General features: G+C 34.6%; 4 protein-coding genes across 4 annotated transcripts; 3 read left to right on the top strand and 1 right to left on the bottom strand.

Moving 5' to 3' along the window:
- Positions 1-304: 304 nt before the first annotated feature.
- LOC123898571 (sorcin-like) lies at positions 305-5949 on the bottom strand. The gene is made up of 9 exons (XM_045949560.1): positions 5794-5949; positions 5559-5658; positions 5346-5377; positions 5234-5262; positions 4986-5022; positions 1792-1848; positions 1419-1495; positions 1248-1321; positions 305-553 (listed from the first exon to the last, which is right to left on the bottom strand). The coding sequence occupies exons 1-9, from the start codon at positions 5896-5898 to the stop codon at positions 534-536; spliced, it is 531 nt and encodes a 176-aa protein (XP_045805516.1). The 5' UTR covers positions 5899-5949; the 3' UTR covers positions 305-533.
- Positions 5950-6834: 885 nt separating this feature from the next.
- On the top strand, positions 6835-13827 carry LOC123896794 (protein LAZ1). Its single transcript, XM_045947171.1, has 7 exons — positions 6835-7079; positions 7191-7438; positions 7599-7892; positions 7990-8078; positions 9668-9929; positions 11656-11904; positions 13064-13827. The coding sequence occupies exons 2-7, from the start codon at positions 7229-7231 to the stop codon at positions 13418-13420; spliced, it is 1461 nt and encodes a 486-aa protein (XP_045803127.1). The 5' UTR covers positions 6835-7079; positions 7191-7228; the 3' UTR covers positions 13421-13827.
- A 5543-nt stretch (positions 13828-19370) lies between these two features.
- Positions 19371-26471, top strand: LOC123895697 (protein HIGH CHLOROPHYLL FLUORESCENCE PHENOTYPE 244, chloroplastic). The gene is made up of 6 exons (XM_045946176.1): positions 19371-20177; positions 20282-20374; positions 20475-20570; positions 20666-20806; positions 21479-21680; positions 25359-26471. The coding sequence occupies exons 1-5, from the start codon at positions 19497-19499 to the stop codon at positions 21653-21655; spliced, it is 1188 nt and encodes a 395-aa protein (XP_045802132.1). The 5' UTR covers positions 19371-19496; the 3' UTR covers positions 21656-21680; positions 25359-26471.
- Positions 25126-26471, top strand: LOC123895698 (endochitinase A2). The gene has a single exon (XM_045946178.1). It carries the CDS (start codon positions 25307-25309, stop codon positions 26270-26272), a length of 966 nt encoding a protein of 321 aa, XP_045802134.1. The 5' UTR covers positions 25126-25306; the 3' UTR covers positions 26273-26471.
- Positions 26472-26760: the final 289 nt, after the last annotated feature.

Here is a 26760-nt window from a genome sequence, read left to right on the forward strand (position 1 = left end):
ATATTAGTAGAAAGATAAAGTCAAATTAGGTCATATGAATAGTACACTAAGTAAAAAATAAGTCATTTATTTTGGGACGAAGGGAGCGACAATATTTTATACTCAAACCAATCGTTTGCGCCCTCCTAGATGGAAAAAATTATTAAAAAAAGAGTTCGCTTTCAAGATAGCAAACTGCAAACCAAATTCGCTTTCTAAATAACTAACTGAGTTCGTTTTTTAGAATGCATGTTTTTGTAATAATTACTATTATGCAATAAAAATTAAAATTTTGTAGGGTATTTGTGTTTGTTTACCCATTATGCACGCACGGGATTAAAAACGTTTTATTAAAAAAATTACAACATTAAAGAAGAAGCTATTAATGTATTTTTGGCAGACGAACAGCAACCAGAGCACAAGCTTAAAATGTCCTTTAGATTGATCTGATACAATTACAACACAACTTAAACTGGTATTTGAATGTCTCCGAGGCAGTATTTCACAAAATGAAGTATTTGAAAATCATCTTCACAAGTCACCACATAGTCGAATCATATCCTACAGTTGGCATCTGGAAAATTAACACAAGAGAATTAACAAGATTTAAGAGAGTAAACATGGAAAATAAACACAAGAGATCAATATTATATTAGCAATGTACAAAACCAAATATCAATCCAAATGAGTGCTTGGGTAAACAACGTAATTAAACACTTCTCAAATAAAACAACTCATGTTTATGTTGTTTCTAAAATTGAATGTGTGGATAAGCCACTAGGTTTGGTCTAGTGGTGAGGAGTTTGGGCAGTATGCTATAGGTACTGGGTTCGATTCTCAGCTCATTATAAACCAAAAAAAAAAAAATGAATGTGTGGATAATTAAGTTTTGTATAAGCAGTTTCTACAAATTATCTTAGAGACACTTATAAAAATAAGTTGAAAACAACTTATATCATAAATATGCTCATAAACTACGCTAAACACTTGCACAAATGTTTAAAAACAAGATTCCCAAATATGTATAAAATCAACAGAAACAAAAATGGCTGTGGTAATACTGCAGGAACAGCTTAATAGTATGGGTAGATGGATTCAACATTCAAAGACTCAAGTAAGGATCAATGCATTGCTCTCTAGTTCTGCCTCTCAAGTAATCAGAAAAAAAAAAAATTGACTGGCAAATGCAATAAAGCCCAATCAGTGTAAATGTTTTCAAACCAAAACTGAATTGAACAATTATATAAGATATCTTATACTGTACTCACTACAATAGACAAATTGATTCAGATCAAGAGTAACTCTGCCTTGTTTTGCAGTATCAAATGAATTAAATAGATTCCTGTGAGAAATATAAATTATTAGAATACTATAGTGAAAAGTAAAATGAAAAATTCAAACAGGTGGCTTTGCTATATTTTGCACGTGTCTGAACATACCGAGCTGATTGTAAGAATATACAGAGTGATATGAAGTCATCCAGCCGAAACCTCCCATTTTTACTTTGATCAAAGCTCTGAGAAGAATCAAAAGAAATATTTTGTCATGGTGTTCTGAATTGCAATGTTGCATACAGAAATGACCTACCAAAGTTTACTCCACTCCAGGTGGCAAAACAATGAAATAATGCCAATTAAATTTATATAGTCAGACACAGTGCAACATTGGTTTCACCATCTCACCACTATCTTCAAGTTATCATGTGCTTGTATAAACTATATTGTCATAATTTTGACAATAAACATTGATTGTTAAATGCAACTTCCCCAGCATAAAATTAGTTTTCCATCTAAAATTAGAAAGATATTTTACCTCGCAGACAGAGTAAAAAGCAGGAGAATCCAGCATGAAACCAATTTTCACCAAAGCCTGAAAACGTTTTTAGGAATTCATCACGATGGAGCAAAAGAGAATATAATGCAGTAGGAAGAATCATCAATAAATAACATCTTTATATCCAGGCAAAAACAAATAAAGCAAGGACAACATTGTAAAAGGAGAACAGTGTGATAGAAACTAAATCAGAAATCAAGAAAAATAATGATTTTTCAATCTGCAGCATTAGGGTCCCAAAGTTTGGACTTCCCTATAAGAATTCCTTTCCAAAACCAAATATAATCTCACTAATTGTGTCAAAAGAGGACCATGACTGTATCTACAAGATTATCTTAAGAAGGGCGGATTTTATGGTGCATCAACTTGATAGGTATTGCACTTTGCAAGACCTTTTATAACTCTTTAGATCAAACAATTCCACCAAAAGTTAATATTACATCCACTACACCATAATTATCCTCTCTTTCTCTCTCCACCAGACTCTCACACTACTTAATTTTACTTTTACCTCTGCACCCTTATTCTCTCTCCTCCGTCTCCTTCCTCATTCCTCAACCTCCACATCAAGATCAAGGTGTTTCCAAACCTCTCCTATTCCCGTAACAAATACCAAACCCATCTCTGTATTTTTACATCTAAACGACTAAATTCATCTCTGCTATATCTAATAATTTAAGTCACAAATGCAATGCCTCTTTCATTTCACATTCATTTTGGAGAATATGGAACTATTACTTGTGTTGTAGTAATGAAAGATGCAGATGGTAAATCAAAATGTTTTCATTTTATCAATATAACATCAAATCCCATTAGTAAAATGATGCTTAATACTAATTTCACTTCAGCATGGTCTCAAAAAATCCACCATTAGATTCACACACCCACTATGATGAATTTATAATTTATTTGATCTTTTCAAATACTGTAATAAAGTTTTTAATCAAATGGGCATCTCAATCTCACCGAAATGATTCAACTTTCTGCCTTTCTAGGTTCAAAGATAAAAAAAATTGAGTCACAATAGTGTTGAATTCACGAGAGTGTGATGTGAGAAAGAGAGAAATTGTGTTGTGTTAGAGAGAAGAGTGAAATGGAAAGCTTGTAATGTGATGGTGCTGTGGTTATTTGAGGATGGATAATGAAATAAGGCTGGGTTGTTAACTTGAAGATGAAGAAGAAAAGGTTGAGTCATGGAAGGGAATGAATGCAAAGGAGGGGAAGAGGTCTGCTGAGGGAAAGGGGTAGAGAGAAAGTGGGGATCATATGTGGAAGGTCCACCTAGAGATCTAGTACAGCAGTTTAATCTAATGATAAATAGTAGTCTTGCACGGTACAAGACTTACCATGCTATTTCACCTTGGACAAAGCCCTCAAGAAGATCAAACACCGGACATGACAAAAACACAGACACTTAGACACAGCTAATGTCCAAAATATAGGACACTGGGACAGCGCATATGTATATGTATAGTCCAGCAGAAATTAGCCAAGGAGATTCATGTGCATTACCTTGTTTACCATTGCGATTCTGCTACTAGTAAAGTAGCATATCCAATCAATGACTACATCAACTACAAGAATTTCTCCCCTTCATACCACAAGTATATATTGTCACTCAACTAAGAAAGAGTCCACTTCCTACAAGGAAGAATGTACATAACAATGTTGGATAAATGTTATGAGAGTTGAATTGAAGGTTCTAGAAGAAAAAAATACTCGAACTCTTGTAGATTTGTCTCCGAGTATCAAACTTATAGGAAGCAAACTGGTTTACAAGGTCAAAATAAAAGCAGATGGACAATAAAGTTTTAAGCCCCAACTTCCGACTTGTAGCAAAAGGTATAATCAAATTGAGATGATTACTTTTTGAGACTTTCTCATCTGTTGCAGATGGAATTGCAGTTGCATCTACTAACAAATAGTTGTTTCACCAACTATATTATTATGTTAATAATGCTCTTCAAAATGGGACTACATATATATTATGATGTTAATAATGCAGCTGCCATAGGTGGGCTGCAATGCCTCACCTATCTACTTTGGGATCTACCTATAACACGCTCTAAGCCATAAGTCCTAGTCACAACCAAGTGACCAACACAGTATCTCATAAAAGGACGGAGCACCTAGACCTGTTGCAAACCCAATTTGGCAACTTACAAAATATAGAAGAAATGAATTAAAATGCACAAATATTGGAAAACAGTGTATTGTTTCTGAAAATGCAAGGTAAAATGCAAAATGATTAATATCCTAATGCCACAGAGCAAAGCTCCTACAGAGGCCAAAAGCCAACTGTCAATAATAAACTGTAATCTTCCATAATGCCCTCACACTTCCCTCACCTCACCATATATATATATATATATATATATATATACATAACAAACTTGCCAACTAAGCGCCATAACCCACTAAATATTTACCATATAACCTCACCCTACTCTTCATTACATCTTTTTTCCTTATCCCTCGTACTCGGGTCTCTATCACAGAGATTGCCATATTTTTAGATTGGAATTCAATAGACGACTCATGAATCTCTTAGCAAGCATAGATCACACATCGACATTTTTACTAAAACCCTCATTCCAATTCATTTCCATAGACTTGTGTAGAATTTGGAGAGTAAGTTGATGATTAAAGAGTTGGTTAGCTAGTTACATCGTTAGTAATTAACTAGGATAGTTGTGTAGAATTGATTATCTCTGTTTGCATATACAGGGCATCTCCTAAAGTTCCTTCAATTCAATAGAAATATTTTCACAGGTTTGTATTCTTCTCATTTCTTTCTATCGATTCAGTTCATAGGAAATTCCAAATAAAAAAACCATTTAGAGAGTTTACTCTGCACATGGGCATATAGTACAATAACTACCGTCAAGCAATTATTGTTCGGAGTATGGCAGTATTACGGTAATAATTTTGAAGTTATAGTTGGGTGTGCGACAGCTTTTAGGGTGTGCTATACAATATATAGGTTAGGTGATAGAGAGAGAATTGGTGTATCTGTGTGTTGTGTTCTGAAGTTTATGTCAAAAAAATTCTTGTAAGATATTCTATAGGAGTTTTATACCCTTAGATGAGCCTTGACTCATTATTTAATTAATAAAATCACTGTTTTCGTTTACAAGTTTTATCAGATTGCCAAAATAAATTTTTGAATATACCTCAAACACGTCATCAGGCAAAAGAAAACCACGACCCCTGCATCAATGAAACCAACAAGCATTACAGCTGATTCATCTTCTGGTGGAAAAACCAACAACCTATACATTACCTGATATCCAAAAAGAGTTCAAGTGTGGCCTAGACTAGAAGAGAGTGAGACTTGTATCTAAACCAACATGTTTTGATAGTGTCACAATCAAATAAATCCTTAATTTAACGCAGCAGCAGATATAAAAGAAAAGATTACCTTTCTAGATCAGAAAATGCATGTTGAACCTGCATAGCCATTTAAATAGCGTATAAATACAAAAGTAATCTATCTAGCACAAGTGGAAGTGGTAACTAACTAACTAACTAACCTTGAGAAGGAAGTTGTTGAGGGCAACAAATTCTAAACAATAAATTAACTGTTAGGGAGAGTAATAAAATGAAAAGCAAATAAATAAGAAAATATTGTTTATAGTAGATTAGTGTGGAGAGAGTGGTTATGCTATGGGATGGGACATACATACATACATACATACATACATACATACATACATACATACATACATACATACATACATATATACCTTGAAAACTCATGGTACCATTCCTGTCAAAATCGTACATCCTGATCATCTGCTGAACCACTGAGAGGGAAAATTCAAGGTTTCCCACAGCTAAAGCTGTCTGATTGATTGTCAGAAAACAAAACAATAGTAGTTATTATTCAATCACACATTCCTTATTCATTCATACCTACAGTCATACAAATGCAATACCTGGAAGAAAATACAAAGAACCAAAATAAATGAATAAATAAACCTTGAGTTGGAGCGCGGTTATGCTTCCACTTTTGTCTGAGTCAACTCGATCGAACCATTCCCGTAGTACTGCTGCCCTCTTCTCATCCGTTTCGTTCATTCTCATTCTCTCTCTCTCTCTCTCTCTCTCTCTCTCTCTCTCTCTCTCTCTCTCTCTCTCCACGGGATTTTTTTTAATAACAATATATTTTAAAAAATTAAATTATGTGGTGTGCCGCGAGCCACGTTAGTATTTTCTTAATAAAAAGTTAAAATTTAATGTTTCAACATTTAATACTTTCTATTTTTGTTTTCGTGTCTTTGGTGCACATGTTAATATTCTCCATAAAAAAATAAAAAAGATCGAAGTGTTACGAATATATAAGAAGTGTTATAAATAAAATAAAGAATTGTGGTGTAATTTTGTCTTTATTTTATTACAAAAATGACATAAAAAATAGGGTTAAATAAGTAAATTGTCCTATAGTTTTCTAGAATTTTGTTACACATGAATTAAATAATGTTTTTTTTGTGTCAAGATTCAATTAAATAAGGGAGCTTCTACAGTACACTTATCAAATTTTAATATACCGGTACATTAAATCAAATAATTAATAAATTAACGATTATTTTATGAATCAAAACACTATTTATCGATTATTATATTTCATAAATGATAATTTCAGAAGAAAAAACATGAGTTCAATGTTTTACAAGTGCTAATTTTTTTACATTTTTTCATAAAAAATTCAATAATAACTATTATGAGTGATATAAAATTCCAAAAAATATAAAATTTTATTTTTTTACAATTTTGATAAATAATATTTAGTTATTATAATATTTTAAATAATAAAAAAAGATTTTTTTCGAAAAAATATTCATTTACCTAGTAATTTAGTGATCTATTATACCGGTACATTGAAATTTGATAGATGTACCATAAAATTTCCCATTAAATAATTTTATTAATCATTTTAAGAAAAAAAAATCAATCAATTGAAATTTTGAAAAAAAATCAACTAATTAATTAATATTTGTAGTAAAAAATTCAATTCAATCAATAACTTATTTTATATTTGATTTGTCACAAAAAAAAATGATGATAGAGGGGAGGGGCAGGTCGGAGCGTAGACGGAGGATGAGTGGAGGAGAAAAGGAAAGGAAGAGTTATGATGAGTTGACGACACGACGGAGATAAAGATAAAGTTGGCCTAACTAACTCCTTTTTTTTTTTTGTCTGATAGATAGGATCAATAATTCTTCCATTGTTGTGTTGCGGATCATCGAAATCTCTATTACGGTGTGGTAAGTCACGTTATCATGTTTACTCCTTGATGATGATCCTGATTCTCTGATTTTATTATGTAATTGTGATCCATCCATCCATCCATCATGAACATTGAACATGTTGAACAGGTGAATTTTGGATTGGATGGAATAATAATAAGTAGTAAATGGTAGGTAGGTTAGCCGTGAGTCGTGAGATGGAATTGGTTTACTCGCCTCCTGTTTGGGCAACTATAATTGCCGCCGCCTTTCTTCTTACCACTATTACTCTCTCCGTCTATCTTCTATTTGAGCATCTTTCCGCATACAAGAACCCTGAGGAGCAGAAGTTCTTGATTGGAGTTATTCTCATGGTTCCCTGCTACTCTATTGAATCTGTAAGTTACTTATTCTTTCTTTCTTTCTTTATCATATATATATATATATATATATATATATATATATATATATATATATATATATATATATATATATATATATATATACATACAATACCACTAGTTACTTATAATTGTTTTTACCTACTACCACTGTCAGTTTGTATCCTTGGTCAATCCATCAATCAGTGTTGACTGTGAGATACTCAGGGATTGCTACGAATCATTTGCCATGTATTGCTTTGGAAGATACCTTGTTGCCTGCCTTGGCGGCGAGGAAAGGACTCTTGAGTTTATGGAAAGAGAAGGTCGTGCTACTTTTAAAACTCCTCTTCTCCACCATTCTTCTCACTGTGGCATTGTTAACCATCCTTTTCCTCTCAAATACTTCCTTAAGCCCTGGAAACTTGGTCCCCGCTTTTACCAAATTGTCAAATTTGGCATTGTTCAATATGTATGTATTCTATTCTATTCGCCATTTATCTCTTTCATCCTTTTTCTTACTACTTTCTTTCTTTTAAATCTTTTATCCAACTCCTTACTTGTTACAGATGATCATCAAATCTTTCACTGCTATTTTGGCCGTAATCCTTGAAGCCTTTGGGGTCTACTGTGAAGGAGAATTTAAAGTAGGATGTGGGTAAGGAATTTTCAAACATCCTTATTATATTTTCTTGTTTCAACTATCTGCATTTACTGTTTCTTATATGTTCCCATTTCATTATATCCTTTTTTAATATCCAAACAGGGGAAACCCATTTCATCATATCCAAACATCGCCTAGGAGCTATCCCAATTATTAAACTACTCACATTTCATGTAAACTTGAGCCTTTCATCCAGTGATGAAAAATAGGAATGAAGTACCCAAACTTTGGAATGCTTTGATGTTGATCTTTGAAGTAGTTGATTAGACTATTTCCCCCTTTCGGTCATGCCGCCGCGTAAATTTGTCCCTTGACAAATTAAGGAACTAATATTGAACTGGTGTACCTGAGAATGCCTGCATAAAATATAGTCAGTAAATTACCCATTGTAAAACATGTTGTCTTTGCCAGCATATAGCCTTGGGATGTCAAGACTCAAGATTATCTGTGGGGCGAGGAAAGCTAATTTTTGAAACAATAGGAAAGCTAATTCAGTTGTGGATTGGCTAGCAAAATATCTTAGATGTGCCTATTGGCTGTGAAGTGTGATACTCTATTGTTTTAGGACGTAATGATATTTTCTTCTCTTGTGAGGTTTTCGCTTTGCCGGTGTTTCCTTCCCTCCTTGTTGGAGAAGAAACATTCTGCACTCAAATATAATAAACTAGAGATATGCTAAATCTTCTTAAAACATTAGCTTGGTATTCATCCTAATAATTTAAGGAGGAAAAAGAAGACATAAAGGGATGTTTTGAAACTCTAAGAAGTATTAAATGCTATTGGAAAAACCAAGTCCCACATAGATTGAAGATAAGGTATGACTAGAGTTTATAAAGAGAGACAATCCTCACCATAAAAACCGGTTTTGTAAGGATGACTTAAGCCCAACATAAAAACTTAAAGGCTTAATTATACATTTGATCCCTTACGTTTATTTTAGGTTTCAATTTGGTCCCTTACGTTTAAAAAGTATCAATTTGGCCCCTTACGTTTATTTTAGGTTTCAAGTTAGTCATTTCCGTCAATTTTGTCACATGTGGCAGTCAATTTGCATACGTGGACTGACACGTGGCACTTTGACACGCTGACACGTGTACTGTTCAAACGGTGTTAGTGACAAAACTAACGGAAAGGACTAACTTGAAACCTAAAATAAACGTAAGGGACCAAATTGATACTTTTTAAACGTAAGGGACCAAATTGAAACCTAAAATAAACGTAAGGGACCAAATGTGTAGTTAAGCCAAACTTAAATGCATGTGCCTTTTCTGTCTTTCTATACTCTTTAAAAAATTTGGAGATTTATTAGGATGACGTGTTTAAAGTGTTTAGCATTTCTCTTTAAACTATAACTTTTAAGCGATGGCATTGTTTGTGATATCTGCATCTGATTGTTACTCATTCTATTGTGAATTACTTGCATAAAACGGTGTTGAATTGATTATACAATAATTCTGGATTTGTAGTTGAAATTCCATGTTCAAATATTTGGTATCTTCATATTAAAGTTTATTATGCTCTTCTTTGACAGGTAAAGGTACTTTAGATATTCTGACTGCATGAACTATTTGCTACATTTGTAGGTATCCTTATGTGGCAGTGGTTCTGAATTTCAGTCAGTCTTGGGCATTGTACTGCCTTGTCCAATTTTATACTGTTACAAAGGAGGAATTGGCTCATATAAAGCCATTGGCCAAATTTTTGACATTTAAGTCAATTGTGTTTCTCACTTGGTGGCAAGGTGTGGCAATTGCTCTCCTATATACGTTTGGTTTGTTCAAAAGTCCCATAGCACAGGGCTTGCAGTTTAAGTCAAGTGTCCAAGATTTCATCATTTGCATTGAGGTAGATGTCCTTCACTGGAGTTAATTTTTTTCCTTGTTGAGTAATAAATCGATAAAGTAAACTCATGTTTTTATAATCAATTTGATCCCCTGTCGGATCGGGGACAAACTCCTACGAAAAACATGCTTCTTTGCATGAGCAATTGCTTCAGCTTTTATGTTCAATGTGCCTTGCAACTTACTGTTGTGACGAAATTTTTATTCAACCATGAATGACTCGAAGGCCTTGTTCCTCCTCGGTCTGGAATGCCGGGCCTTGATTGGTGAACATGATCTGCCAACAAATGGAGGAAGAAAAATGGGATGGGAGACCTAGAAAATCTGATAGACAGCACTGATGTGCTTGTCTTCGCGTTAGTAATAATAAATAAATAAAAAAGGTTAGAGAGACCGCAGTGTCGGTCTGGAATGCAGGGCCTTGATTGGTGAACGTGATCTGCCAACAAATGGAGGAAGAAAAATGGGAGACCGAGAAAATCTGATAGACCGAGAAAATCTGATAGACAGCACTGACGTGCATGTCTTCACGTTAGTAATAATAAATAAAAAAGTCAATTGAAAGATAAGATCAGGAATAGAATCATTAGAGAGAATGTTAGAGAGCAGCTGTGTTCTAGAAAATATGGTAGATTCTCTTTGTGCAATATTTATATAGACCAAGAAAAACTATATGTCAATCCATTAATAATTTCCCCTAGATTGGGGAAATTATAACAACCTACCTTGAGTTATATCTAAATACAACAAACCTCCCCTCTATTTTCTCAAAAAGCAGAGACCTCCCCTGCCGTTATATTCCGTCAAATCTATGTTAGTTTAGAAATTCCTATTCGCTTATTTTTCATGGAAACCTCTCGTCTTCACCTTCACTCGTCGCCCTTCTCTGTTAATTGGTTGCTTAAATTTCATTGGGTTTATGCTCGTTGCTGTCACTTGAGCAAATTAGTTCTAAAATGGCAATTGGTTGATTTTGTTGTCCTGTGAATTTGAAGAAATGTTTTGGGGTGGTCATTGAAAAGTTTCAAGATCAATCTGGGGATTTTGATTTTGTTGTCATGTGAATAAGAGTTAATGGATAAATAGACAGTGTTTGTGAACAAGGGATGTATATGTGTATTTGATGAAAACTTAGGGGAGGTCACTGTATATTTTAAAACCAGAGGGGGTGTCAGTTATATTTTAATAAACCTCGGGAGGTCAGTGTAATTTCCCCATATAGATTTAGATTTAAATATCCTATCATTAAACCTAATTCATGATAGGACATTATTGAGTCGTTTGATCCATTTAGTTGACCCGCACAGTGAAAAATACTTTGGTGGTTGTTTGTTTTTCACGGAAAGAGGTATAAGCTGTATGCCCCAACATATAAATACCAATGTCAAATGATTGCTAATTTATTTTTTATTTTTTTGAATGGCGATTGATAACTTAATTGATCTTACTAATAATCAAGCAAAGCAACCCAGTGTCATGGGATGAATATTATATGCTACAGAGTTCCATATTTTATAATATGTAGTTTGCCGTGTCATTTTGCATTTTATGATTATCAACACTTCATCTCTTGGGTTTCTGTACACTGCTTCTGGAACTTGTACTAATATTTTCTGGGACACCTAAGTAAAATGTTCTTCCCATCATATCTTCATGTTTTAGATTTTTATGACTGCTTCAGATAAGAGGAAGAATAACGTTTAACAGTGCTTTGTATTCATCCAGCACAGATGGGCATTGCTTCCATAGTTCACCTGTATGTATTTCCAGCAAAGCCTTATGAGCTAATGGGAGACCGCCTTCCGGGGAGTGTTTCAGTTCTGGGAGATTACTCTGCTGATTGTCCTCTTGACCCTGATGAGATTAGAGACAGCGAGAGACCCACAAAACTGCGTCTTCCTGCACCCGATGTTGATGCCAAGAGTGGGATGACAATTAGAGAGAGTGTTCGTGATGTTGTTATTGGTGGTGGTGGATATGTAAGTTTCCTTAAATGCCAAGAGTTTTTTTATTTTATGGCATGTGGTGCCAATAAACTTTCAGTAAAATCCTGTTCCTAGTAAAGGTTAGGAAATTATGTTGTTCTGTTCTGTCATTCCATGAAAACCTAAAACCCTTTAAAGCATTGATGAACTTGTCTTAAAGGGATAATTCATAGTTACTCTGAAGTTGCTGTCAAAAACAAAAGGTACTCAGAAATTAAAGAAACTATCTTCTTTCAAATTATTGCAAGGGAATTTGGTCAAACATTGTATTAGCTATGGAAGTTGTTTAAGATGATACATCATATATCAGTTATGTAGTTATTTTAACATGCTTCTATGAATCATTTCCTAATGTGTTCCATTTTTCAGTTGTTAAACTAACATTCTGCAGGAAATGTAGTGTGTCACCGTATAGATGTAGCTGTGCTCTAAGTTAAAACTTGATTGAGATGCACACTAAATATGTTTGCATTGATAATTTTTTGAAAGTAATATTTGTGGGAATAGAAGGACGTTGGATACTTGGTGATGAGATCTTGGATACGTTAACACAAAGTGTGGCACAGTTTTCTAAAGTATTTTTTTGACATGCTTACTTACAGTTTTTGCCCCATACCAACAATTAGTTACATTTCTAAACATGCTTATAACATAAGGACCTATTAGGAACATTCAAGACAACAATAGATTGAAACTGTTCAGAATTATCGTTATTAGTAAGGCTTAACTACACATTTGGTCCCTTACGTTTATTTTAGGTTTCAATTTGGTCCCTTACGTTTAAAAAGTATCAATTTGGTCCCTTACGTTTATTTTAGGTTTCAAGTTAGTCCTTTCCGTCAATTTTGTCATATGTGGCAGCCAATTTGCATATGTGGACTGACACGTGGCACTTGGACACAGTGACACGTGTACTATTCAAACGGTGTTAGTGACAAAACTAACGGAAAGGACTAACTTGAAACCTAAAATAAACGTAAGGGACCAAATTGATACTTTTTAAACGTAAGGGACCAAATTGAAACCTAAAATAAACGTAAGGGACTAAATATGTACTTAAGCCTATTAGTAATATACATATTCGCTTTGCATTTCATATTAATCTCAAACCCTCTTAATTTTTTATCTGCTACCTTTTTTTTGTATCATTTAGATTGTGAAAGACGTGAAGTTCACAGTCCATCAAGCAGTGGAGCCTGTGGAAAAGGGGATCACTAGATTCAATGAAAAACTATACAAGATATCCCAAAACATTAAAAAGCATGACAAAGATAAAAGAAGAATCAAGGATGACAGTTGCATCGTGTCATCATCACCTGCAAGGAGGGTGATTCGAGGAATCGATGATCCCCTCTTGAATGGGAGCGTCAGTGATGGTGGGATGTCGAGGGGAAAGAAGCACCGTCGGAAATCTGGACATGCGAGTGCAGAGAGTGGTGGAGAAAGCAGTAGTGATCAAACCTATGGGGGATACCAGGTTAGGGGCCATAGGTGGGTTACCAAAGAGTAATGAATGCTTTAGGGGACAGCTTATGTTAGTTTGGCAAAGTTGGTAGATTCTGCCGGTTCATGTACCTGGCGCTGAGCTGTGATGTATTTAGTGGGAGAAATTGTTTGTTGCGTGTACTCAGGCTGAATTTTACAACCTGCTCGGTGCTAAGAGTTCGGTTGAAATTTATTGTACATCATTTCCCGTCACATGAAATCACGATGTTCCTGTGCCACTGCTATAATTGGTCATATTCTGTATTTGTATAGAGGTTTCTTCTGGCAGCTGCTAACAGCTGCTTTGTAACAACAACAAAATTCCAACAGTTGCTAGAATAAGCCACGTATTTGTCGGGGACAAAATTGTGTGCTACTGGAGCTGTTTAGCATTTTTAATTTGAATGTGAGTGTAAGTTTTATATGGTTATATATCAACTCTTAGATCACCTTTGCAGGCTCCATAAGTGTTCTACGACCTAACCCAACCCAGGGAACACCACCTCAAGAAGATAGGAACCTAAACTTTAGGTTCAGTTTTCCAGCATATACTCCACAAGCTGGTCGCTTGAATATAAGGCATAACATACTTGTTGACTCCAAACCAGGGATACCGCAGTCTGATGAAGGTCTCAGTATGAACTTCCTTATTCCTCCACTACTTTGTTGCACTGCTGTACTGTTGCGTACTCTTATTTTATTTTAGCGAAAGACCAAGTGTATGTTTGATTTTACAGTGACAAAATTGATTTTTAACAAATCGATTTTGTAAAATTGATTTAGTTAAAAGGGAATTGAATGTAAAATAATTTATGTTCAATTACATATCAGTAAAAGTTGGTTGAACAATAATTTGCATGTAAAATCACGTTTGAAGTCAAAAATTACAAATCTTATTAGTTGTTTGGGAAAAGTTTTTAGGGGATTGGATCATTTCCAAATTTTTTCTCACCTCATTTTTTTTTATAAATTAAAAGAGAAAAAATAAAATAACTCTTAGAATTGAGAGTTTGGTTTAAATCAACCTTACAAAATCGACTTTGTAGGGTTGAGTTAGACCCAATATCCAATTATAGAATGATATCAAAGTCTCCTCTACAATCCGCTGGACCGTCTGCTATCAAGTTCTGATCGGCCCATCCACCTTTCATATATGCGCCTCAATCCCATAGCGTGAGGAGGTGTATTAAGATGTCCCACATCGGTTGCGAGATGACCTGATTATGTGTTTATAAAGTGTGGGCAATCCTCACCTTTCAAGTCGGTTTTGTAGTGTTGAGTTAGGTCCAATACTCAATTCTAAGAATCACAACATGAGAGAAAAATTGAAGAGGATCTAAATTCGTTTTAGGGGTCTTCGAGAGTTAATTCTATGAAATATATTTGATATTTTAAAAAATTGAAATAATAACATGAAATGATCATATAATATTTCAATTATACTTAAATTATTTTAAAAAATATTTTACAATATCCGTATTTAAGAAAGAAAAAAAAAAGTAAGTCCTCTCCTCTAAAGTCCTCCATTCAAACATACACTCAACTTCAAGTTTTTTTTTTTAAGCAACACTTAACTTCAAGTTAGAATCAATTATAATGGCATAATTAATTCTATTAAACAAATTTAAACATGTTAAAATTAATTTTATACTCTTAAAATCAATATTAGACAATACTTTTTTAAGAGTAAAATCAAACGTACACTAAACTTTAAATGTCATATATTTTCACATTTTTCGGTAAAATCTTATATTTTGTTGGAGGGTGTTATAAATATAATACGGAATAGAAAAAGTACTTGCTACCGACATGAGCTCCTAAATACTTCTATATATCTTTTATCTACATTCTTTTCTATAAATATAATACGGAATAGAAAAAGTACTTGCTACCGACATGAGCTCCTAAATACTTCTATATATCTTTTATCATGTTAGTGATAAATTAAACCGGAACACTTAAAAAAAAATATTTTGGAACATTACACTCTATGACGAAGATGGGTTAGTAACGGGATAATGTAGAGATGAGAACAAAAAAAAAAACAGATTATAGTTGCACTACCGGTTTTTTTTTAACAGCAAATATATTATTAATCTGGTCTTTGCACATGACGATCAGAGACCGGTATAAAACTAACTATATAACATGGCGCCGTATATATGCGGAACGCCAAAAATAAACACCAAAACAAACACCACCTAATAAAGGTCAACTTCATAATCCGAAAATCAGAAAGGCACCCCTCAGATTTCAGATCACCACAAGACACCAACCTAACCCAAAAAGTTGCCACTAGATCGACACTAACTCCCAATCTCGAATCAAAAGTGATCGGCCCATCAGAATTCAAAAAATAGCTCCTTCAGGCTAAAAGCTTATGACACAACGGTAGCATGAGAACCTAGGCAGACAAGTCCCAGCTTGAAGACACCCTACAATCCGACGACAGAGCCAACACACACGCCGCAACAACCGACATATTAGTTTCAGCTCGAAGACACCCTATTACCGATCTTTCCTAAATCTAGTTATGAATAACCAAATTTGTCTCGATACTATAAAAGTTTGGTATTTGTTATACGCACGTACTCAGGTTCCATTATCGATTAGTTTAGTGTCTTTTTAATTTTCACTACTAATTCCAAATTCAAGTGTATGATATTTCGCCATTCCAAAAAAAAAAAAGTGTATGATATTTTAAGTAAGTTGTGCCTAAAAATTATAATTCATTTTTGTCGGTACCCTTGGGGAGTTGGGATCCTCTCCATTTTGGAATTGTCCATTACTATAGTTTTGGTGTATAAATATTTAAATAATTTGAATAATTCTCAAAAAACGTGTATTTATATCATTGATTTATGTCAAAACTCAAAACTATAGTAATGAACAATTCCATTTCTTTTGGGAAATGAAGAGGATCCCAACTCACCCTTGGGCATAAACAAGTGGATAAGGTAATGTTCTTTTTGTAAGGAAAATGTCATACTAAAATATAAACAAATGTCAACTAATTTAATTTCATTTAAAATCCGTTTGGTTAGAGAAGAAAGAGGAGGTGAAATTGTGGAATAATTCTCAAGTGTCGTATTACAAACTATTCGTTGAATCATCGATATTGAAGTAGTTGATGAGTTGAGAGGCAATTGGAGAATTACAAGTTTTTGTAGCTTTTCAGAAGGGGGTAGAAAGAGAAACTCTTGAAACTTTTTACGTCAACTTTTTCAAACATCGACTCTTTGTAAATATTTTGTAGTCTACCTTGGTACACCTTGTGTTGTGAGTTGTTTTATTAATATATATATATATATATATATATATATATATATATATATATATATATATATATATATATATGGGGGCTGCTAACTTAGACCCAGTTGGGTCTAAGTTAGCAAGGTGCACCTTTTCAGTTGGACCAAAATACCCATTCTTTTTAATTAATTAACCAAATTACCATCAATGGACGCGGATCCAGTGTCGCGCGCGTACCGCAGGACCATGGTTACAGGCCGTTGATTTCCATCAGACAGCCAAGCACTGATCTCATCAAGACTGTCTGATCAATCAGACAGCCCAGATCATCCGAATCCATCAGATTCCAGCGCGTGCACCACACTGGATTACACCCTGGAGAGAGAAGAATCTACTTTTTAAAAGCAGGACACGTGTCGCTGTCTGATTGGCTGGGCGTGATTTTTTTCCATTTAATACTTTGAAGTCAATTATTTCGTTGTAAATTAATTTTTTATTTTTTATTTTTATACCAAAATTCATAATTTTTTTTTCTCTACAAATAGAGACTTGGTTCGTTTGATTTGGACACAGAAAAAAAAAACCAAATTTTTCACTACCTTAATCTCATTTTTCACTACCTTACATCAACTCACTGAAACCATTCTACCAGGAAAATGGTTTCAGAGTACAAATCTCTGAAACCATTCTACCAGCAAAATGGTTTCAGAAGCAAACACAATTAATAAATTACTCATTGAAACCATTCTACCAGTAAAATAGTTTCAGAGTACAACTATGTGCAACCATTCTACAAGCTAAATGGTTTCAGAAGCAAATAACTAATAATCAACTTACTGAAACCATTCTACCAGCAAAATGGTTTCAGATTACAACTCTCTGAAACCATTGTACCAGATAAATGGTTTCAGAAGCAAACACAATTAATAAATTACTCATTGAAACCATTCTACCAGTAAAATGGTTTCAGAATACAACTATGTGCAACCATTCTACCAGTAAAATGGTTTCAGAAGCAAACATTAGTTTTTAATTACCGTTTTATCTCATTTAATTAACTAAAAATAGTTTCAAAGCTCCAAAAATTTCATAAAATATACCAAAAGTTCCAGAATATTATCTACTATTTTCCTGGTATACTGGTTTCAGTGAGTTGGTTGAGTGGTGCGTGTTAAATTACAACACACAAGTAACGTATTTAGTAGACAAAAAATGAGATTAAGGTAGTGAAAAATTGCATTTTTTTTTCGGTGTCCAAATCAAACGAACCAAGTCTCTATTTGTAGAAAAAAAAAATTATGAATTTTGGTATAAAAATAAAAAAATAAAAAAATAATTTACATCTAAATAATTGAGTTCAAAGTATTAAATGAACAAAAATCACGTCCAGCCAACCATTGTGTGACACGTGTCCTACTTTTAAAAAGCAAATTTTTCTCTCTCCAGGGTGTAATCCAGTGTGGCGCACGCGCTGGAATCTGATGGATCAGGATGATCTGGGCTGTCTGATTGATCAGACAGTCTTGATGAGATCAGATCTTGGCTGTCTGATGGAAATCAACGGTCTGTAACCATGGTCCTTCGGTACGCGCGCGACAGTGGATCCGCGTCTATTAATGGGTATTTTGGTTAATTAATTAAAAAGAATGGGTATTTTGGTCCAATTGAAAAGGTGCACCTTGCTAACTTAGACCTAACTAGGGTCTAAGTTAGAAAACCCCTATATATATATATATGGGGAGAGATCAAATTACACCGGTGTAACATTTGAGTAATGTTACACCGCTCAATAACGTTTTAACGAATACAAATTTTACAAAATCCACCGTTTGATTGAAAGTTTATATCATATAAATCATCTATGTTAGAATTTATAAAAATCTAAAATCGTTTGATATGTTATTGAGATCGATCAAGATCAACGGTATTCAATAAAAACGCATAAACCATTAATCTTGATTGGTCTCAATAACATACCAAACGATTTTAGATTTTTGTAAAAATTAATATGGATGATCTATACGATATAAGCTTTCAATCCAACGGTGGATTTTGTAAAATTTGTATTCGTTAAAGCGTTATTTAGCAGTGTAACATTACTCAAATGTTACACCGATGTAATTTGATCCCTCCCCTATATATATATATATATATATATATATATATATATATATATATATATATATATATATATATATAATTTTTCTACAAAATAAAAATTAGGGTTCATTTTTTTTAATTTTTTTAGAGAAAAAAGAATATGCTTTCTTAATACAAAATAGATTACAACATTGTGAAATGATGGATTTTCATAGGATAAAATTATTTCCTTGGTTACAAAATAATTGTGCATAGTGATTAAACACTTTCTTTTTTTGTTTTTTAAGTTCAAAAGGGATCGGGATAATTCAAAGTTCGGTCGCGAAGTACATAAAGTTCACCAAGAATTGAATTCAGTTTTTTCTGAAAAATTTATCCTAAAGAAAGTTCATTAATCATTCAAATCATTAAACTTTTTTTATTTTACATGAAACTAATAAAATTAAATTCAGTATATTTAACTATCATATTTAATAAGTGTGATAATATGTTTTTTCTTCTTCTTATAATTAGTAATATTTTGTGGTAACACATAAGTAAATTGTTTTAAAGCAAAAAAATAGAGCTTGCGTTTAGAAGTAGTAGTGGAGCAAAAGAGAATGAGATCACATCCATACGTTGCAAAAGGATAAGAGGGATGCGGTAGGCAGCAGTAATCCGACGTGGCGGAATTATGATCATGAGTATTGGATTGGAAGAGAGTTAGAAATGAGAAATGGTTAGTTGGATGAATCTGGAAAATAAAAATGGCTATGCTGCTGAGGCTACCAACGGCTACACCTGGTGCGGCTGCTGCTAATAAAAATGGGGTGAGACAGTGGAAGAGAGAGGGATTGTTATTATTTCCTATTGTTGAGGTATGTGGTGGAAGGAATAGGAGGAGTATTAGTATTATTAGAACTGGAGGAAGAGTGAAATGCAGTAGTAGTGGATCATCATCATCAGCGGTGGTGAATCTTGGGGATGGGACACCTGTTAGATCAACGAATATACTGGTTGTTGGAGCGACGGGTACTCTTGGAAGGCAAATTGTTAGGAGGGCACTGGACGAAGGATACGACGTTAGGTGTCTGGTAAGGCCTCGTCCTGCTCCAGCTGATTTCCTTAGGGATTGGGGAGCAACAGTCGTTAATGCCGACCTTACTAAACCTGAGACTATTCCTGCTACATTGGTTGGCGTTCATACTGTTATTGATTGCGCCACTGGCCGCCCTGAGGAACCCATCAAAACCGTTGACTGGGAAGGTAAAGTTGCTCTTATACAATGTGCCAAAGCTATGGGTATTCAGAAATATATTTTCTATTCCATCCACAACTGTGACAAACATCCTGAGGTCCCACTCATGGAGATCAAGTATTGTACCGAGAACTTCCTCCGTGATTCTGGACTCAATCACATTGTCATCCGCTTATGTGGTTTCATGCAAGTAAGTTACTTTACTTAACTTCTCTACTACTAGTACTACTTACTTACTTACTCATGCATGCTCTTCTAACTAATATTAGTTACTTAATTCTCCTACAAATGCAGGGTCTTATCGGCCAGTATGCCGTTCCTATCTTGGAAGAAAAATCTGTTTGGGGAACGGACGCTCCAACCAGAATCGCTTACATGGACACTCAGGTTACTTACTTAGTTAATTAGTTCCTTAATCAATCAATCATTCAATCCATACTATATAGTATACCTCTAGCTGACAACTAAAGTCTACCTATGCTTTTAGGATATAGCTCGCTTGACTTTTATAGCATTGCGAAATGAAAAGGTCAATGGTAAACTTCTTACATTTGCCGGTCCTCGTGCGTGGACAACCCAAGAGGTACCCTTGGTCGTCAACAATATGTTCTACTTCAATGTTCATTCTTTCATTTACACGCCTCACTTAGTAAATCTCTTGTGTTACTTACTTTTTAGGTGATAACATTGTGCGAGAGGCTTGCGGGCCAAGATGCTAATGTAACTACAGTTCCCGTCTCCGTTTTAAGACTCACTCGTCAGTTAACTCGCTTTTTTGAGTGGACAAATGATGTTGCTGATAGATTAGCATTTTCAGAGGTATCTATTCATTTCATTTCTTTGCTAAATCTATCCCCAGCATCTCAACCCGCTTAATACTTTATCAATCATCTCATTAATACTTGTTGCGCATTGCTCCCAAGTCCTTCTTTTGTCCAGGTATGCTGCATATCAAGCATTTTATTGGCCCTTTGTTATTTTCTGATAGGGTGTGGAGCATGTAGACGACTAGGCTAAGCTAACAAATTGTTGGTTTGCACTTACTTTGGCTTATCACATCTGGCTTGAATGGAGCTTGTCGATCTAAATCGACTGCTCTAATAGCCTCAGCCGTGCCTCTGCATGGCTTTGACTCTCCACGGACATTTCCATTGTAGAGCTATTGTCATTGGTTTTTATACCCAAACCCACCCTCATGCTGGTGTACATCAAACACGCTGTAGGATAATATGTTTAACCTTATCTCATTTGCTTATTCTATGTGATATTTTCCTGTAGTTTTTACCAAACCACCCCTGTTCTTACTAGTTTTTTCCTATCCTATTTGGTTCAACTTCAACCAACACTATTATTTGATAGTATATCTTTATCTCACTATTTTTATTCTAATTACCCAACGGATTCTTAGTGCATGTAAACTTTTCTCTTTCATTTTAGTGGTGGTAAAACATGCCTACTAAATGGTTAATTGATTATACGGGAAATATGCAGGTGCTTACGAGTGACACAATTTTCTCTGTTCCGATGGCGGAGACATACAATCTGCTTGGAGTGGATACAAAAGATATAATTACATTAGAGAAGTATCTGCAGGACTACTTCACAAACATATTGAAGAAGTTGAAGGATCTTAAAGCCCAGTCAAAGCAATCGGATATTTTCTTCTGAAAGATTATTTGTAATTGCATACGAGGTAATTGTGTGGGTATTTATAATTTTATTTTTCAATATGTTTGCCAGTGTATATTGTTTTTTATTTTTTTAGCGGGGCTTACAATTGATTTTGTAACTGGTGTATTCGCCCCAAAACATTGGTTAGTATATATAATATTAAGATGCATAAGTTGATCATTTTTCAGAGCAATCCATATCTACATAGCGAGTGGTGACTAAATACACTTGCAGAATCTACATTGTCTTTCATTATTAGACCGCGTGCCTATATCACATGCTTAAAAGACCTAAATATTTGGTTCAGTTTCTGTAAAAAACAGAAAATAAAGAATAAATGAAATTAATTTTGCATGTGCATATTGTTTTATTATCTTAATTAATGAGATATACAAGGAAATGTTAACATAGTAATGTGGCTTTTGATTCTCATAGTGTTTATGAGTTGGATATCGGAGAGAGAGAAAAAAATAAAAAGAAAAGAGGTGGTGTGGTGGAGAGAAAGGAGGGAGGACCGAGGAGGGAGGACTGAGGTTGTATGTGTGGCAATGGAGGGCCATTGTGGCTATAGCCATATAGGGAGCGTGCACGCTGCCTCATAATGGCACGGAAGGTGTATGTGTGTCTCTGAAGGTGTAACAGTTATGGGGGGGGGGGGGGGGGGGGGGGGGGGGCTTTGGCAGTATAGCTGTAGAGGTTGCGTGAAAATAACAAGAGGGCATAGCACAACAGGAGGATACCATACGCAATGGTCCAACAATGACTTGTCATACATCTCTCCTTTTTTGTGTGTTGTTTTTAGAGGGCATAATAGAATTAGGGTTTGCTTTCAATTTTATTTTCAATATGAAGATCTTTTCCTTCTTTTATCTCTTATGAGGAATCTCCAAACACAACAAAGTCATTTTCTCGCAACATCATATAATCTAATTTATGGTCTTTTACTGCTTATTTATACCATTAATTTGCTTTGAATCTATTTTTCGCTTTGATTAGGGATAGCAAAGCAAGTTGAACCTGTAAGGTCAACCCGCCTAACTTGTGAGGTCAATAGATCGACCTGCTATGTATTTAACAAATATTTTTTCTATTTAATTTGATACTTTTTGTTATATGTAATTTATGTTTTACATTAGTGGCACAAGAGCAGTCGATAATCTGGTGTGACCTTATGGTTGTGTGACCTTTGTGATGGTGTGAGTTGCATGCCTAAAGTTGTTTGTTAGAAGTGACTGTGAGAGAGCTCATGAGATTTTATCTGTGATGTCAATTTGCTGGAAACTTCTGCGCAGTCAATAATCTGGGGAGCTTCGTCATTGGAAATTCTTATTTAATGTGGATTAGAGTTTAACGGATGGTAATTTAGATTAGTACTTAATTATTGGATTTGATATTTTAAGTAATGATACTGTGTGGGAGTCATAAGGTGGTTTGGTTGTTTGGGTGAGGAACATAGATTGGACTGATAAAGAGTAGTTCCAGTCCACTAACTATACTGGGTTCAAAGCCATTGGTTCAGTGGTGAGGGATTTGGGTAGTACTCTATAGATCCTGGGTTCGATCCTCAGTTCATTGTAAACAAAAAAAAAAAAAAACTATACTGGGTTCAACTCTCCCATCTAACAAAAATAACAACTAGCTACATTGACCATCCAATCGAATGCTCCCCAATCAAGGATAATGGATCTCGTGGGTTTGATTCTCGTTGAAACCATTCTCAATTGATCCGATGTAAGACTATGTTTGGATTGATGGAACGGAATGGAACGGAATGGAGTATAATAATGTTCTACTGTTTGGATTTGTAAAATAATAATCGAATGGAATAAGATGGAATAGATTCTATCCATACCACCACTTACCTTCAATTTTGTTGCTCTCCTTTTTAAAATATCCAAACAATAGAACGAAAGATTTATTTCATTCCGCTCCATCTCATTCCGCCTCACTCTATTCTGCTCTGCTCCGCTCCATTCCATTATATTCCATCAATCCAAACAGAGCCTAAGATGCAAAAGACAGTTTGTGGATGATCTAACGGTCTAGAGTGAAGGAGATGCGTTCATGTGTGGCAATGTGCACTGAATGTCTCCTGGTCTAGTAGGTTGAATGAACCTATGAAAAATGGGCTATGGTTGATTAAGATGGCGAAGTGGGTCGTTGCCTAGTCAGTAACAAGAAAGTTTCTCTTCCGGCCATCATGACTCTTCACCCTCCCCCAAAAAACCAATTTTACCCTTGAAAAAAAATCGGAACGCGCTCAAATTTAGAAAAAAAATCGGAAAACACATTCCCAATTTTTTTTCAAGACAAAAAAATCGAAAAACGCGTTCCAAAGTTTTTATTAAACAAAAAAGGAAAACCAAGGGGAAAAAGAAACATGGGCCCGAAGAGAAGCTTTCCGGTATCAATAGTAGTGTTAGAAATTGTGTTTTGGCTTCAATTTTATATTTCTTTATCTCATTCTTTTTTTTTATAGGCAAATCTCAACAAGGTCTACTATTAGATAATAAGATAATCTTTTGTAAAAAAAAAAACATAATAAGATAATCTCAACATTCGAGTCATTATAAAAATTGGAAAAACATGATCTTCAATTTTTATGATATCTCTAAACTGTATAGCATCCGGTCTAGATAATAAAAAACTATCAACTACTCTTTTTGAATCCAATTCAAAGTTGACGGCTTGAACTCATGCGTCCAATTAAGCGCATAAAGAATACCAATAGCTTCATCGACATGAACCTCACATATCATACCAATCATTTGTCATGTCGTTTGATTTTTATTTGTATTTAATTATTTTAAAATAATTCACCGAAAATAATTATTTGAAAATAAATATAAAATTTAAATTAATTGTCTACATAGTACTACTAGTATCCCGTAAAACTCAAAAGTATAAAAAAAGTAATTATTTTTTGTGTTAACCTTCCAAATTTTTAGAGAATGAATCATGGTAATCCAAAGTTCGGTTGTAAGATAAGTAAAATCGGATTAAAATTTGTTTAAATCAAAATTTAACACAAATAATTCAGAACGATGCATTATAAAGAAGCTCAATAACACTAGAATCAAATTATTTGGTTAAATTTCCTTACTTTAATTATAAAGTTAGGTTTGAACTTTTCTTTTTATGTTACCATATTATAATAAGTATGAAGCTTCTTTGTCAACCGAATCTTTTTCATGTGCAGAAGTTAGAGATCAAATTTCTAATCATGATCTATTTAAAGAATCTAAAATATTTACTCTTTAGATCAATTCGTTGTTGGCGGTTGTGATTGTTTTTTATTACTTAAAATTACAACTATATTCATTATTCATTCATTAAATAAATAGAAAATAAAATACTGTAAAATAAGAAGCCTTACAAATCAACGGTGGAATTCTTAGATTTGAGATTTGAAGTTATAGATATATTATCCTTAGTGATGAAAAGTATCCATATTGCATCATCATTTTAGAAGAAAAAAAGTAGTGCAAGATCCGTTTTTCGCGCAATATATTTTTGTTAGGATAAACTTTAAACTTATGGTGCCTTGGTCAAAAAACTAAACTTAGGCCGAGCCTATATATTGACAGAGGGGCGAGTTGGTTTCTGGACACAAACAAACAAACACTCAACATTTTCTTTCCAAAAAATATGAGGTTGGCAATCCCAATCCCAATAGTAACATTAATAATATTTATACTAGGATGCTGTTCTGCGGAGCAATGCGGTAGACAAGCTGGGGGTGCCCTGTGCCCAGGGGGATTATGCTGCAGCAAGTTTGGTTGGTGTGGATCAACCATCGACTACTGTGGAGATGGGTGCCAGAGTCAATGTAGTGGAAGCAGTGGTGGCAGTAGCCTTAGTAGCCTCATCTCCAGGGACACTTTCAACCAGATGCTCAAGCATCGCGACGACAGTGCGTGTCAGGGGAAAGGTTTTTACACATATGACGCTTTCATTTCAGCTGCCAAGGCTTTCCCCAACTTCGCCAATAGAGGAGATACTGACACTAAAAAAAGGGAGATTGCTGCTTTCTTGGGTCAAACTTCTCACGAAACCACTGGTGGATGGGCAACTGCACCAGACGGTCCATATGCTTGGGGATACTGCTTTCTCAGAGAACAGAATCCCAGCGACTACTGTCAACCAAGTTCTGAATTCCCATGTGCTTCTGGCAAGCAATACTACGGCAGAGGTCCCATTCAGATATCTTGGAATTACAACTACGGACAGTGTGGAAGAGCAATTGGTGTTGACTTGCTCAACAATCCAGACCTCGTCGCCACTGACCCTGTTATATCCTTCAAGACTGCTTTGTGGTTTTGGATGACGCCTCAGTCACCGAAGCCATCATGCCATGACGTTATCACCGGTGGATGGAGTCCTTCTAGTGCAGATAGTGCGGCGGGGAGGCTACCGGGGTACGGTACGGTGACCAACATCATAAACGGTGGACTTGAATGCGGGAGAGGGCAGGATAGCAGAGTGCAGGATCGAATAGGATTTTACAAGAGATACTGTGACATATTTGGAGTTGGATACGGAGATAATCTTGATTGTTTTTCTCAGAGGCCATTCGGATCATCACTCCTGCTCAACACCATCGCCACCGCCTAGTTACGTTTGTCTTTTTCTTAATTAATTAGTAGTATTAATTAAAATAAATATCGTGAATCACGGTTCACCCTAATGTCAACTGCATGTTTCCATATGTTACACATGCATGTATAATATAATGTATCAATGGAACTCAACCTACCTGCACCTACTTTAAAAATCAAATTAATTCCATCCTTATCCTTTCACTCATTGACTATATCATCTCCAATGAGAAGGAAGTTTTATAATTAATGATTCATACTTTAGTTTTTTTATCACCGGAGCAACCATGACTCATGAGTGACGTGATAGAGTGAATATCTATATGAGTTCCATAATGTTGTAACATTAGAGTAAAATATGTATGAGTTGCAAAAATATTTACATAATATTTTAGCGACCAGTTATTAGTATGAAACTCAAAGTGGTATCACCATTGAAGATACTCTTAGCACACATACTAGATCACCCACTTTAAAAAAAAAAAAAAAAAACCAATGTCATGC

This window comes from Trifolium pratense, linkage group LG7, assembly GCF_020283565.1.
Source record: "Trifolium pratense cultivar HEN17-A07 linkage group LG7, ARS_RC_1.1, whole genome shotgun sequence".
NCBI classification, from domain to species: Eukaryota; Viridiplantae; Streptophyta; class Magnoliopsida; order Fabales; family Fabaceae; genus Trifolium; species Trifolium pratense.

Excerpts from the sequence above, each read along its gene's own strand:
- LOC123898571 (XM_045949560.1), bottom strand. The coding sequence starts at position 5,898 with ATGAGAATGAACGAAACGGATGAGAAGAGGGCAGCAGTACTACGGGAA. Across the intron at positions 5,263-5,345 it reads TCAACAACTTCCTTCTCAAG|GTTCAACATGCATTTTCTGA; the intron begins GTTAGTTAGTTA and ends ATGGCTATGCAG. Across the intron at positions 5,023-5,233 it reads GCATTTTCTGATCTAGAAAG|GGGTCGTGGTTTTCTTTTGC; the intron begins GTAATCTTTTCT and ends TCATTGATGCAG.
- LOC123896794 (XM_045947171.1), top strand. The coding sequence starts at position 7,229 with ATGGTAGGTAGGTTAGCCGTGAGTCGTGAGATGGAATTGGTTTACTCG. Across the intron at positions 7,439-7,598 it reads CCTGCTACTCTATTGAATCT|TTTGTATCCTTGGTCAATCC; the intron begins GTAAGTTACTTA and ends TACCACTGTCAG. Across the intron at positions 8,079-9,667 it reads GAATTTAAAGTAGGATGTGG|GTATCCTTATGTGGCAGTGG; the intron begins GTAAGGAATTTT and ends CTACATTTGTAG.
- LOC123895697 (XM_045946176.1), top strand. The coding sequence starts at position 19,497 with ATGGCTATGCTGCTGAGGCTACCAACGGCTACACCTGGTGCGGCTGCT. Across the intron at positions 20,375-20,474 it reads TCGCTTACATGGACACTCAG|GATATAGCTCGCTTGACTTT; the intron begins GTTACTTACTTA and ends CTATGCTTTTAG. Across the intron at positions 20,571-20,665 it reads GTGCGTGGACAACCCAAGAG|GTGATAACATTGTGCGAGAG; the intron begins GTACCCTTGGTC and ends CTTACTTTTTAG.
- LOC123895698 (XM_045946178.1), top strand. The coding sequence starts at position 25,307 with ATGAGGTTGGCAATCCCAATCCCAATAGTAACATTAATAATATTTATA.